Source organism: Prunus mume, linkage group LG2, assembly GCF_029339155.1.
Source record: "Prunus mume cultivar Tortuosa linkage group LG2, ASM2933915v1, whole genome shotgun sequence".
Taxonomy (NCBI): Eukaryota; Viridiplantae; Streptophyta; class Magnoliopsida; order Rosales; family Rosaceae; genus Prunus; species Prunus mume.
The window spans coordinates 2,156,925-2,172,315 of record NC_142699.1 but is presented as its reverse complement, the minus strand read 5'-3'; the positions used below and the strand labels follow the sequence as shown (position 1 = coordinate 2,172,315).

Genomic DNA, 15,391 nt, shown 5'->3' with positions numbered 1-15,391 from the left:
TGATGTATAATTCCATGAGTTGCACAAAAATCAGAAAATGCAGTGGACTCATATTCTCCACCTCTATCTGATCTAAGTACTTTCACTTTCCTATCAAGTTGATTCTCAACTTCTGCCTTGTATGTCTTAAACATCTGTAAGGCTTCATCCTTGCTATGTATTAAGTATACATAACAATACTTACTGCAATCATCTATAAAGGTTATATAATAATTTTTCCCACCACGAGTTGGTGTAGATTTAAAGTCACAAAGGTCACTATGAATTAATCCAAGTAATTCATTTGATCTTCCTTGAACAGATTTAAAGGTTTGCCTAGAAAACTTGGATTCTGTACAAGTTTCACACTTATTATCAAAGTCAATATCAATTTTAGGCAATAAACCTAGATGCATCATTCTATGCATAGATCGATAATTTACATGACCTAATCTAGCATGCCAAATATTAGAAGACTCAGCAAAGTAAACGGAAACCTTATTTATATTATTATTAAAAGCATCATTGCCAGTTACATTGAGTTTGAACAAACCATCAGCAAGGTAACCCTTTCCTACAAACAGCCCTCCTTTGGTTAGGATGAACTTGTCAGATTCAAATACAAGTTTGAAACCCTTCTTACTAAGAATAGGCCCAGACACTAAGTTCTTCCTAATTTCAGGAACATGCAGCACATCCAAAAGGGTTAAAACCTTCCTGAAGTGAACTTGACACTGCCTTTGCCTTCAAGCTGCAGATGCAGAGGCATTTCCCATGCTGATTTCTCACCACTGCATTCGTAATCGGTGAACAGATTTTGTCACCACAAATGTGCCTAGTAGCACTGTATCAACCCACTAGTCCTTAGTGTCGAAACCAGATTGGTTTGGACACTACACCACAAAATGTTCATTGACTTCACTCACATTGGCTTGAGGATTGGTTGGATTTTGATCTCTTCGGTGGCGGCAATCTTGTGCTTTATGCCCTGGTTTTCCACATACCCAGCAAGCACCTTTGATTTTCTTGAAATCCTTGCCTTTTGGTGCATGAGTTTTGCCATAGTTCTTTGCAACTTTCTTGCCCTTGTTATTCTGGAATTTTGGCTTTGATGTCTCAACGACATTGGCTTTGGCTTCCATGACAGGCACTTCACCCTTGTCACCTTTCCTGTGATCCTCCTCAACTCGAAGCCTCAAAATCAGATCCTCCATAGACATCTCTCTGCGCTTGTGCTTCAAATAAATTTTGAAGTCTTTCCATGATGGAGGCAGTTTCTCTATGATTGCTCCAACCTGGAAGTGTTCATTAATAGAGCACCCCTCTGCAAGCAAATCATGGATCAGAATTTGAAGTTCTTCAACCTGTTTAATAACAGTCTTCGAATCAACCATGGCATACTTGAGAAATTTGCCAATCACGAACTTTTTGGCACCAGCATCTTCTGTTTTGTATTTTTTCTCAAGTAATTCCCAAACTTCCTTTGCAGAATTGTATGACGAATAAATGTCATACAGAGTATCATCAAGCCTGTTAAGGATGTAGTTTCTGCACAGAAATCGATTGTTTCAAGCCTCAATGGTCATCATTGTTTCCTTAGACATTGGATTTTCTCCTGATTTGGGAGCCTCCTCTCTGACAACATGTGCCAGATTCATGGTTGTGAGATAAAACAGCATCTTCTGTTGCCATCTCTTGAAGTCAATTCCCTTGAACTTCTCAGGCTTCTCGTCATGAGGATTCTTAGTCACCCCGTTCACAGTCACTGATGATTGTGAATCCATATTACTGTCTTTAGATTGTTGGTTATACAATTATCAATGACTGATTAAAACAATTATATAAACAGAATTTATAACAAACTGTAATACAGAATACAGTATATGAACAATAAATAAAACTGACTTGAATTTGAGATAGAGGCTTGCAGATTTGATGCAATGTCCTAAAGACAGTAATTTCACCCCTTCTCGGTGCTTGAAGTTCTACAGGTGATCGCCTCCCAGATTCAACTATCGTATTCTAAGCCCTAGCACTCGGACTTAGAATCTGGCGAACGTTGTTTGTTTTCCTCTCAGACAATATGAAATGCTTGTAGAATGTTTTTTCTGTGTGGAACGTATGAGGCCTTATTTGATTTAAATAAACTTCTGAAACCTTATCAGAAGAGTCACAACTGTTAGAAAACAGTTAATAAAACTAATCCGAAACCAAAAAATAATTTTAAATCTGAAAGTGCCCAAGTGCCCCAAGGCCCAAGGCCCATCTTTTTGACTATTAAATATTATATATTTTTATATAATATTCAAAGCCCAAATCGATTTTGAAGCCCAAATTGCTTCCACTTGGCCTACTTCCATTTACTAAGTGTGGCACTTCCACACTTATAAGGACCTCACTCTTTCTACTTTCTATCAATGTGGGACAAAGGTTCTTGAATTTAATTCAAACTTCCAACAATACCCCACATTTGAATCGAAATTCTAGACCCCACATTTGAAATGTGATACTTTTACTGCTAAATGTATGTAATGCATTTGAGAGGAAACAGATGTTATATACATCAGGAAAAGTGTCTTTTGGACTTGAACTTACCCTAGTGAAAACATATCGGATTTACTTGATGACGCAGTGGATATAGTTGATCTTGAACTGTTCACCGTTATTGTAAACCTAGACAATATGTCTCACACATATAACATCTTAACAAACGTTAGTTCATACGTTTTTGTTCATTTTGGTCCTGAACATATCCCAGGTTTCATGAGAGCTTTAGAGAACTTAGCCTTTTAATTTTCCGTTCTCATAAATGCGACCCCACATTTACTCCCATATAGGTGACACCAATTAAGAGTTTTCTGCCTAAACTCCTCTTAATAAGATATTAGTGTCATTAAATGCAAAGCATAACCTTCACATCAACAGACAACACACTAATCATCATAGGAATGAGTTAAATTGTGTGTTCAACTTTTGAATCTTACCCAACCAGTTTGCCTATTGAACCTAGACCATGGGATCTCCAATCAACTAGGTTAGGTTTCCGTTAGGTTTGATTCATTGGATTGGCTTCAATCCCATTCCCCTCGATGTAAATTTTATTTGCTCTCTTGGTAGGCCTTTTGTCAAAGGATCTGCAATATTTTCCTTTGACTTCACATAGTCAATGGACATAATTCCATTTGAGAGCAATTGTCTAATTGTATTATGCCTACGCCTGATATGTCTTGACTTTCCATTGTATACACCACTCTTGGCTCTTGCTTGTGCTGCCATACTATCACAATGTATACAAATCGCTGTCACAGGCTTAGGCCACATTGGAATGTCCTCTAGGAAGTTTCTCAGCCATTCTGCTTCTTCAGCAGCTTTATCTAAGGCTACAAACTCTGATTCCATTGTAGAGCGTGCTATACACGTCTGTTTAGAGGATTTCCAAGATACTGCAGCTCCACCTAATGTAAATACATATCCACTAGTTGATTTGGTTTCTGTACTGTCAGAAATCCAATTTGCATCACTATAGCCTTCTAGAACTGGTGGATATCTAGTGTAGTGCAATCCATAGTCTTGGGTGTATTTCAAATATCTTAGCACCTTGATTAGTGCCTCCCAATGATCATGTCCAGGATTGCTTGTGTATCTACTAAGCCTGCTTACTGAATAAGCTAAGTCTGGCCTAGTAGAATTCATTAAATACATTAGGCTCCCAATTACTTGGGAATACTCCAATTGGGAAATTGCATCTCCACTATTCTTTTTTAACTTGCAGTTTACATCAAAAGGAGTCACAGCAGGTTTGCAGTCAAATTGACCAAACTTTCTTAAAATTTTTCTGCATAATGGGATTGAGTAAGAATATACCCATCATTATTTCTTTTGATTTGAATTCCCAATATGACATCAGCTTGACCTAAGTCTTTCATGTCAAAACTTGAATTCAACATCTTCTTTGTAGAATTTATCGCATCCTTACTTGTTCCCATTATGAGCATGTCATCAACATATAAACATACAAGAACACAAGAATTCTTATTGTTTTTTATGTAAACACACTTGTCACATTCATTGATCTTAAATCCGTGTGACATCATTGTATGATCAAACTTTTGATGCCATTGTTTTGGTGCTTGTTTAAGTCCATATAAAGACTTAACAAGTTTACAGACTTTAGTTTCTTGACCTTTTACCACAAAACCTTCTGGTTGTTCCATGTATATTTCTTCATCTAATTCCCCATTCAAGAAAGCTGTTTTTACATCCATTTGATGTATGTCCATATTGTGTATTGCAGCTATAGCAATTAACATCCTTATAGATGTAATTCTTGATACTGGAGAATAAGTGTCGAAATAATCCAACCCTTCTTTTGCCGATACCCTTTAGCAACTAAACGTGCCTTGTATTTATCAATAGTACCATCGGCTTTTAGCTTTCTTTTAAAAATCCATTTATATCCAATTGGTTTGTTACCAGGTGGCAAATCAACCAATTCCCACGTATGGTTCTGCATAATGGATTCTACTTCGCTATTAACAGCTTCCTTCCATAAAGGAGCCTCAGGTAAAGCCATAGCTTCCTTATAAGTTTGTGGTTCTTCTTCAATCAGGAAACTTACAAAATCTGGTCCAAAACTTTTTGGTGTTTTAGTCCTTTTTCCTCTTCTAGGTTCCACTTCCTTTTCTTGGACACCTGAAGAGGATGGTTCATCAGGATTTCCATCATGTACTTTCCTTTTGTTTGAACCGGACCTCTTTTCTTTATAAGGAAAAATTTCCTCAAAGAAATCAGCATCAACAGATTCTATAATTGTGTTAACATGTATATCAGAAATATCAGATTTAATAACTAAAAATCTATATGCAGCACTTGTGTTAGCAAAACCTATGAAAACACAATCAATAGTTTTAGGTCCAAGTTTTACCCTTTTTGGTAAGGGTACTTGTACTTTAGCTAGGCAACCCCACACTTTCAGTGTCTTGTATGTAGGAATCCGTTCTTTCCACATTTCATAAGGAGATTGTTTACTCTTCTTATGTGGAATTCTGTTCAAGATGTGATTTGCAGTAAGTAAGGCTTCACCCCACAGATTGTGTGGAAGCCCAGAACTATTCAACATGGAATTTATCATATCCTTGAAAGTTCTATTTTTCCTTTCTGCTACACCGTTTTGTTGCGGTGTATATGGTGCAGTGGTTTGATGTATAATTCCATGAGTTGCACAAAAATCAGAAAATGCAGTGGACTCATATTCTCCACCTCTATCTGATCTAAGTACTTTCACTTTCCTATCAAGTTGATTCTCAACTTCTGCCTTGTATGTCTTAAACATCTGTAAGGCTTCATCCTTGCTATGTATTAAGTATACATAACAATACTTACTGCAATCATCTATAAAGGTTATATAATAATTTTTCCCACCACGAGTTGGTGTAGATTTAAAGTCACAAAGGTCACTATGAATTAATCCAAGTAATTCATTTGATCTTCCTTGAACAGATTTAAAGGTTTGCCTAGAAAACTTGGATTCTGTACAAGTTTCACACTTATTATCAAAGTCAATATCAATTTTAGGCAATAAACCTAGATGCATCATTCTATGCATAGATCGATAATTTACATGACCTAATCTAGCATGCCAAATATTAGAAGACTCAGCAAAGTAAACGGAAACCTTATTTATATTATTATTAAAAGCATCATTGCCAGTTACATTGAGTTTGAACAAACCATCAGCAAGGTAACCCTTTCCTACAAACAGCCCTCCTTTGGTTAGGATGAACTTGTCAGATTCAAATACAAGTTTGAAACCCTTCTTACTAAGAATAGGCCCAGACACTAAGTTCTTCCTAATTTCAGGAACATGCAGCACATCCAAAAGGGTTAAAACCTTCCTAGAAGTGAACTTCAAAGAAGACACTGCCTTTGCCTTCAACTGCAGATGCAGAGGCATTTCCCATGTACAGTTTCTCACCACTGAATTCTGTTCGTAATCGGTGAACAGATTGTCACCACAAATGTGCCTAGTAGCACTTTGTATCAACCCACAGTCCTTAGTGTCGAAACCAGATTGGTTTCAGACACTACACCCTAAAATGTTCATTGACTTGATCACATTGGCTTGAGGATTGGTTGGATTTTGATCTCTTCGGTGGCGGCAATCTTGTGCTTTATGCCCTGGTTTTCCACATACCCAGCAAGCACCTTTGATTTTCTTGAAATCCTTGCCTTTTGGTGCATGAGTTTTGCCATAGTTCTTTGCAACTTTCTTGCCCTTGTTATTCTGGAATTTTGGCTTTGATGTCTCAACGACATTGGCTTTGGCTTCCATGACAGGCACTTCACCCTTGTCACCTTTCCTGTGATCCTCCTCAACTCGAAGCCTCAAAATCAGATCCTCCATAGACATCTCTCTGCGCTTGTGCTTCAAATAAATTTTGAAGTCTTTCCATGATGGAGGCAGTTTCTCTATGATTGCTCCAACCTGGAAGTGTTCATTAATAGAGCACCCCTCTGCAAGCAAATCATGGATCAGAATTTGAAGTTCTTCAACCTGTTTAATAACAGTCTTCGAATCAACCATGGCATACTTGAGAAATTTGCCAATCACGAACTTTTTGGCACCAGCATCTTCTGTTTTGTATTTTTTCTCAAGTAATTCCCAAACTTCCTTTGCAGAATTGTATGACGAATAAATGTCATACAGAGTATCATCAAGCCTGTTAAGGATGTAGTTTCTGCACAGGAAATCGATTGTTTCCAAGCCTCAATGGTCATCATTGTTTCCTTAGACATTGGATTTTCTCCTGATTTGGGAGCCTCCTCTCTGACAACATGTGCCAGATTCATGGTTGTGAGATAAAACAGCATCTTCTGTTGCCATCTCTTGAAGTCAATTCCCTTGAACTTCTCAGGCTTCTCGTCATGAGGATTCTTAGTCACCCCGTTCACAGTCACTGATGATTGTGAATCCATATTACTGTCTTTAGATTGTTGGTTATACAATTATCAATGACTGATTAAAACAATTATATAAACAGAATTTATAACAAACTGTAATACAGAATACAGTATATGAACAATAAATAAAACTGACTTGAATTTGAGATAGAGGCTTGCAGATTTGATGCAATGTCCTAAAGACAGTAATTTCACCCCTTCTCGGTGCTTGAAGTTCTACAGGTGTTGCCTCCCAGATTCAACTATCTGTATTCTAAGCCCTAGCACTCGGACTTAGAATCTGGCGAACGTTGTTTGTTTTCCTCTCAGACAATATGAAATGCTTGTAGAATGTTTTTTCTGTGTGGAACGTATGAGGCCTTATTTGATTTAAATAAACTTCTGAAACCTTATCAGAAGAGTCACAACTGTTAGAAAACAGTTAATAAAACTAATCCGAAACCAAAAAATAATTTTAAATCTGAAAGTGCCCAAGTGCCCCAAGGCCCAAGGCCCATCTTTTTGACTATTAAATATTATATATTTTTATATAATATTCAAAGCCCAAATCGATTTTGAAGCCCAAATTGCTTCCACTTGGCCTACTTCCATTTACTAAGTGTGGCACTTCCACACTTATAAGGACCTCACTCTTTCTACTTTCTATCAATGTGGGACAAAGGTTCTTGAATTTAATTCAAACTTCAAACTTACCCGTTGCTTACTGAGGTAAAACAGAAATGCCTGAATCTTGTTGTTTGCAAAAAGCTCCTCAACCAGAGATCTATCTTTGTCATTCAGACCGCATGGTGTAATCCAATGCCCGATGCAAGGTGTGCCTCGTGTTAAAGAACCATCTGCTGGGCTTCTTCGCATACTAAGAAACGCCTAAAGCACAAAAAAATCGAATCAACACAGAAACCAAGAAAAAAATCCAAGCTTGAGTTGAGAGAGAGGATCAAGACCGAGTATTTGAATTTTGAAGATTGGACTGCGAGCGCAAGCTTCATGTTCGTTTCAATGTCTCTTCATTTCACTCGCGCACTACATTCCTTTGCGAGTGCAAGCTTCGTCTGTCTTCATTTGGAAAAAAAAGAAGGACGCTTGACCGCCTGCATCGCCTGCATCGCTTAGAACCGCCTAGGCGCCGCCTAGACCCTCCTAGATCAGCCTGGCGCCGCTAACTCCCTTATAGCATCAGAGTTGTTATCTTAGTGGAGATTTCAATAGCTGAATGACATTTGATGGTTTTCATAGAGGGTGTCTAATCCAATCGAATCAATGCAGCAGCAGAAACCGAAGAGAAAAAATCGAAGGTTGAGTTGAGAGAGAGGCTCAAGACCGAGTCTTTGAAGCTTGGAAGCGCTTTATAGAAGCGAAATGCAAATGGCTGTGATTGCGAGCGCAAGCATCTTGTTCATTTCTCTGTCCTTTCATTTCACTCACCTCTTCGAATGCAAGCTTCGTGTCTTTTTAAAATATAATTCAAGCGTATAGCTGTACGTTAAAATATTAGAATATATTTGAAAAATTATAGCCGCATGGCTATCTGGTTTTTATTTTTTATTTTTATCGAGTATGGCTATACGCCTTAAATATACAATTCTATCATATTATTTTAGTAAATATACAATTCAGTCATATTATTATTTTAGGGTTTTGGGCTAAAACACTACTTTAGCCCATTGAACTATAGTTATTTCTTCAATAATTTTATTTATACAAGCAATATTGGGGAATGAGAATTTAAATTCTTTCTGATGTCTCCCATTCTAATGATTTCCAGCTATTGGCCCATTGGGCAAGAATAAAAAATTGATTTTATTTCTAAGAAATAATACGTATTAAACCCATAAATACAACAACAACAAAATAGGGATACAAAAAATATATAAGCGTACATAAAATGAATAAAATAGCTAGAGAGAGAGACCTGGAAAGAAATGGGGTTATCCTTGGGGTTAATCTGGGTGATCTTCTCGGGGATTTTATCAGGGTCTTCAGATTGGAGAAGATGTATGCCAATGCCATAATTGAATAGCCTATCATTCCAATGTCACAGAATTAACCAAAAACCAAATTAATACTCAATATTTATAATGTTTCAAAAACAGAGTAAACCAATTCAATAAAAATGAAGGGTGGTTGTTGTTGGTTTTCCAAGTTTTTAAGAATTATACCATGCACCATTAAAGTCAAAGGAGCCAGGCCTCCTAACTGGGAAGAACCCAAGAACACTCTGGTAGAAATCAAGGGATTTCTCAACTGATCTGCACACCAATGAGATGTGATTCAAGGACTTAAAATGCAGCACGCTTTCTTTCATCATTTCATAACACTATTTCTCAACTTGGAAAATATTACGTGCAATAAGCAAATATAGAGAGCTGGATTGAAGGCTACATATTCGGGTTTAAAATAAATAGAGTTGAGAGGAGAAAATGGTGGAATGTTGCATATATATATATATATATATATATATTCTTCTTTTTCTTTCTCTCTTTCTTCCTCTCTTTATTTTGCATGTAAATTTTACACAAACCCAGTTCAGACCAAATATTGGCTAGAGTAAACACACACACACACACACACTAATTAAAAGGGAAGATTAATATCCTTATTCACAGGTCAAACTAGTTTTAAGAAGGAAGAATCTAGAGCGACTGATAGACAATAAGCCCATCTCTGATTCTGAAGTATCGTAGAGAATACAAGGCAGAGACCAAGTCACGGCCCGTCTCCCCTGTCTTCATTTGGAAAAAGACACGACCCGCCTGCTCCCTGACCCGCTAGACCCGACCAGCCGCCTAGGCTCCTCCTAGATCCGCCAGACCGCCTAGGCCGCCCATCCTCCTGACCGCCTAGGCGCCGCCTAGATCCTCCTGCGGACCGCCTCGGCGCCGCCTAGATCCTCCCAGACCGCCCAGATCCGCCCAGCCGTCTAACTACGAATTCGAGTCTCTATCTGCGGCTACCATGGCGTCCAATTTACGTATGTTTCTGATTTTGCAACTTTTTTTTGTTTGTTTACATGGAAAACAATTGTCAGAGAGTTTCTTCTAAGGATTTTAAGATTTTATAGCATCAAAGTTGTTATCTTAGTGGAGATTTCAATAGCTGAATGACATTTGATGATTTTCATAGAGAGAGTCCAATCCAATCCAATCAACGCAGCAGCCGAAACGAAAGAAAACAAAAATTAAAGCTTGAGTTGAGAGAGAGGTTGTTGGCAATAAGCGTATAGCCGCTCGGCTATACCTTTAAAAGATTCGAATATATTCCAAACGTATAGCCGCCCGGCTTTACCGTTAAAATAATATATTCAAAGCGTATAGCAGCGCGGCGATACTTCTAAAAATATATATTCAAATAGTATAGCCGAAGCGGCTAATTGTATAGCCGGTCGGCTATACGCTTTAAATATACAATTTTGTCATATTATTTTAAGGTTTAGGGCTAAAATGCCACTTTAGCCCATTGGGCTAGAGTTATTTCTTCAATTATTTTATGTATACAAGCGATATTGGAGAATGAGAATTTAAATTCTTTCAAATACCTCCAATTATAATGATTTCTAGGTATTAGCCCTTTGAGTAAGAATGAAAAATGAATTTTATTTATGATAAATAATCAGGTTAAACCCATAAATACAACAACAAAAATAAGGATGCATCAACATTTTTTTATATATACGAGATGCACCAACATTTTGTGGATCAAAGAATGTTGAATTTCAGAATATAAAATTGCTTGTTCCAAGCAGAAGCTTCCTAAATATAAAATATGCAATCTCATTTCCAACCATTACAGTTGTCCATCAAATTGAAACATGCAATCTCAGTCAGGCAGTAATATTCACCCAATATAATGGAATATCTGAGTCAGGATATATTTGTAATGGTCATCCAAATACCTATCATAGAGATAACCCATTAAAAAAACCAAAAATAATACTGACTTCAGGCTATTAATACATTAGCTACAGGGCCTTTTGGCAGCGACATTACCTCCAATGAACCATGCATCACCAATTGTATAAAACCAATGCCAATTAGCTTCACAGAATCCAAGAAAACATCCACTTAAGGGCTTCTAAAACATGTATTAGCCTACATTGTTTCCTCAAATTGAATGGGTTTGAGCCTCAGTTTATATTACGCCTAAACAGATGGAACGAATGTGGGCAATTTTGAAACCAGATGACAAATTCACACTAACTATTGACTGGTTTTCAACATAATGCTGCCTTAGTGATGCGACCAACTACACCGTTGGAGATGATGATGGTTGGAACTTTAAGGTCCATGACTGGCCTACTGGCAAGAAATTATTCCACTCTCACGATACATTGGGCAAGTCTTAAATTGGCAAACTTTTATGTTGAATTATGTCTAACTTTGAAGTATAAAGTTGTTAAATTATGTTAATTTTTATTGACCCTTTGTTTTCTGAAATATTTTTATATTCATGAGTTTTGATAGATCTTAACGAATGTTTTCCGAAATAACACATTGCAGAAAAAGGAAAAAAGAAAAAAAAAAACTTTGTAGGATGAAAGTTATGATTCCTCAAAATTTAGAAATGAAAATTTGAGGATTGAGAAAACTATGACAAGGCATTGCCATATTTTGGTAGGAGGGTGAAATTTTTTTTAACTCGTACGATTTTTAATTGGAGTCTAATATGTCAATTCGTTTAGTAACACTCATAATCCACTTTGGAGGAGGTCATGAATTCAAATATCTTCGGTTGTTCAATCAAATAATTAATTATTAGCTTGAATTTTCTTTTTTCTACTGGAAGATCTATGAAGATCTCTGATTATTAAAAAGCTAAGAGAAAGAGACCCCATGCCAACACATCTTAGCATTATTTTGGAGTGCATGATCTCCAAATTTTAAAAGGAATATAACGTCTTGTTTTTTTTTTTTTTGGTTGGTTTTTTTGGTTAAACGACGGGCTAAAATGGAAAGATATCCGTCTTTGTATTAATCCTTCATGAGAATTTGGTCTCTGTGTCTAATTATTGAATACAATTATCATTAATTTTCAAAAAAGTGAAAGATATCTTGTTAATTAGTACTTAAGAGCTAAAACACATTAATGATCTTGTTATAATGACATTTTATTTGCAGTGTTCAAATACAATAATGGACAGCACAATGTGGCGGTGGTAGATGAAAATGGTTACACAACATGCACAATAAGCGACCAAGTTTTCTCATCAGGAAATGATGAAATCAAACTTCAACATGGACAAAACTACTTCATCTGTGGCTTTCCTGGTCACTGTGCTGCTGGGATGAAGATGGCAGTAACTGCCACATAATCAAATTGACCTACCTTGGTGTTTACTTGCAGTCATTTTTATATAATAAAGTGACAATAAAATCACCTTTTGATCTTTGTTATTGCCAAATCTCTCTCTCTCTCTCTCTCTCTCTCTCTCTCTCTCTCTCTCTCTGCCTTCTTAGAACATGGTTTGTTGTAAACCTAATGGAATAAAATTTGTTTAGTTCATGCAATATCATATGCATTTTGCAAGACCTAAACTTTAAACTAGAGATTAAATGAGTACTGTACCTCAATATTATTTTCCTAAAACTGTTCACTTAGGAATTCTTCTAGTGTGTTCTTATGAGAAAACTTTTAATCGTACATACCACTTTCTTTCTTTTCCCTTTTCATTCGTACTTTATTTATGACATTACTTATATGGGCCACCAAAGAGACTTTTTTCCCCTTTGAGTGAGTGTCAAACTATTCTTTCTTTTGTTTTTTTTTGCTACAGTTAAAAAGAAGGAGAGGATATTCTCACACACGGTGTCATAGGGATCAAACTATAGACCACTAGTTCGCATGCCAACAGCAATACCACTGACCTATTATTTCTTCATCACAAAGTAGAGTGAAACTTACAATACATCCAGCTATATAGAAGTATACTGGATAAATAGCGATTATATATATATATATATATATATATATATATGAGATAAGCCTAGGCTGCAGTGATGGCAATTTTCATGCCAGATTGGCAGTGGCCTGGGAAACTGCAAATGAAGAAGTTCTGTCCTTTAGCAAGCTTGATCTGATCTTTTCCAGTCTGAAAGACTTTGGCAGCTCTTGGAGTGCTACATGTCTGATACCCAGCCTTGTTCACAGCAACCACATTGTGAGCAGAAGGCGCGTAGTTGAAAACTATAATCAAATATGCAAGAGGTCAGGGTACTAAGATTAATCAAGATTATATGCTAAAGTACAAGCTAATTCAAAGGTTTAGTTAAAAAAGTATATTTGGCTTTAGACAATTAAGAAAATCCAAGTCCTCCCAAACTCATGCGAGTTTTAAGGGTCTACTTTGTATCTTGTGAAGCATTTTGGTCCTTTCCTTTCCTTTTTTAAAAAGGGAGGAAGAAACAGAGTCTGGTTGCAGCATAAAAACCTCTTAACCACTCTTTTTTAACCGCTTTAGTTACAAATTATTTTTACACTTTTAACCACTCGAGCTACAAATCACTCTTATACTTTCAATCACTTGAGTTACCGATGATTAGCCAAACATGGGCTCACTAGGCCCCTGCCTTAGAAGTACTTTTCCTGGTGAACAGAATTCAGTCTCTAAATCAGTCCAAATTAAAAGGAAAAAGAACTAATTATCACTCGAGTTACAACTTCATGAATTTTCCTATACTAATTATCAATCAAATAATCTTTCTTCAAAGTTGTATATAATTTACTAAGCAGAAGAAGAAAATAATATATATGCTTTGAGTTTGTATATACTAACCAAGCACGTCACCGGCTCTAAATGACTTCCCCTTAGGCCACCCAGCAACGTTAGGCGACCAACCACCTGCATCCCCAACAGTGTAGCTTCTGGCTTCAGCCCATTCACAATGGAGCAGCAGCAAACTCAGGCACATCACCATAACCACACCAACCCCTGCACTGCCTCTTCCCTGACCCATGATCTCAAACGGCACCGTTTAGTAAACTTGAAGTCCAAAAACAACAACAACAACTCAGAGAGAGAGAGAGAGAGAGAGAGAGAGAGAGGTTAAGTTGTGACTGATAAAGATGAGGGGTGTGGCCTTTTTAATGAGGGTGGTAGTGCGAGTCGTAGGACCCAGTTTTTGACATATAGATCCATTATAACTTTATATTTTAGAGAAAAACCCTTCAAATCAGTGGCGGTTCTATGCATGGGACAGGCTTAGCTAGCCACTGCCCCAACTCAAATTTTTACAAAAAAATGCTACATATGATATCACTCAGCCAAAAATTTAAAAAAAAAAAAAAATCAAAGGAAGCCTATACAACACCCAAGTTCCATTTCTTGTCTAGTATGTAAGTTTTGTCCAGTTGATTTTTAAATTATGGATCCGCTATTGCTTCAAGTCCAATATTTTAGAAGAAAAAAAAAACCATAGCGTGTTTTTAAGTATAAAAATAGTAACACATTAAGAACCAATCAATTAGAAAATAACAAGTGACTAAGTGAGAGTTTTTTTTCTCTCCAATCCCTCTATGTGTTTCTATATAAAATATGCAGTTGTCAATGTGTTTTTCCTAATTTTCTCTTTATGTCCACGCACAACCACCAAAAGGCATGGGATGGGGGTGTGGGGGTGTGTCAGGATGTGGTTGCAAAAGTCATGATGCGGTTCGACCTATAACGCCACAGAAGTTGTCGATGCAGCCAAGCCCTGCCCCTTGACCTCCACACACACTTGGCCTCTTTAGACGGGTCTTTAAGTCATCACCCACGCCAAAAATAATTAAGATGAGCCTGTTTGGGCAGAAAAGAAACAAACAACACAGCTTGGCTCTTTTCATTTTCCTACATAAAAGTTAACCATTTTTGCAGTCTCTTGTAGGTAGAAATGACTAATTCCAGCATAAACAATAAGTAGTCTTGTCTGGGTAGAAATATTATTGTTTATACCCTCAAAATATCGCAGCCTCTTAAATAGACAGAGCATTGTGTTCATTGCAAGCTTTGCCACTAGAGCATCTTCAGGGGAAAAGGTAAAAGAGTAGGCAAACCTCATTTGTCTTGCTATGTCAACATTTTCATGCTCGAAGGGAAAAGGTAAATAGGTATGCAAAATATACATACTCTCCCCAATAAGGTAATATTGCCTACTTCAAAGTAAAGAGGTTTATTGGACCCCATATATTTTTATTATTATAAAATACAATTTTTTTTTTTTTTTTTTTTTTGCTTTTTGTGGTGGGTGAAATGAGGTAAATGTAAAAGATGAAAATAGATAATATAATATTGTATTGCCTAATTCATTTGCCTAGTCCATTGGAGTGAACAATTTTTTCCCAAGAGGCAATTGAATAGGCAATGCTACATCAGTCTATATAGTACACTTTTGCCTACTTTGTTTGCCTATGCCCTTGGAGATGCTGGTGTAAACCCTAAAAGACCGAATATAAATGAAAAGGGTTTATACCATAAAAG

The 15,391-nt window shown here is 36.8% G+C and overlaps 1 protein-coding gene and 1 pseudogene across 1 annotated transcript; one reads left to right on the top strand and one right to left on the bottom strand.

The window, feature by feature from the left end:
• The first annotated feature begins 11,086 nt into the window (after positions 1–11,086).
• On the top strand, positions 11,087–12,682 carry LOC103319234 (basic blue protein pseudogene; annotated as a pseudogene).
• A 90-nt stretch (positions 12,683–12,772) lies between these two features.
• Positions 12,773–13,968, bottom strand: LOC103319129 (basic blue protein-like). The gene is made up of 2 exons (XM_008220633.2): positions 13,709–13,968; positions 12,773–13,119 (listed from the first exon to the last, which is right to left on the bottom strand). Exons 1-2 carry the CDS (start codon positions 13,887–13,889, stop codon positions 12,920–12,922), a joined length of 381 nt encoding a protein of 126 aa, XP_008218855.1. The 5' UTR covers positions 13,890–13,968; the 3' UTR covers positions 12,773–12,919.
• Positions 13,969–15,391: the final 1,423 nt, after the last annotated feature.

Coding starts and splice junctions, on each gene's coding strand:
- LOC103319129 (XM_008220633.2), bottom strand. CDS start 13,889: ATGGGTCAGGGAAGAGGCAGTGCAGGGGTTGGTGTGGTTATGGTGATG. Junction 13,120..13,708: donor TAGAGCCGGTGACGTGCTTG/GTTAGTATATAC, acceptor ATTTGATTATAG/TTTTCAACTACGCGCCTTCT.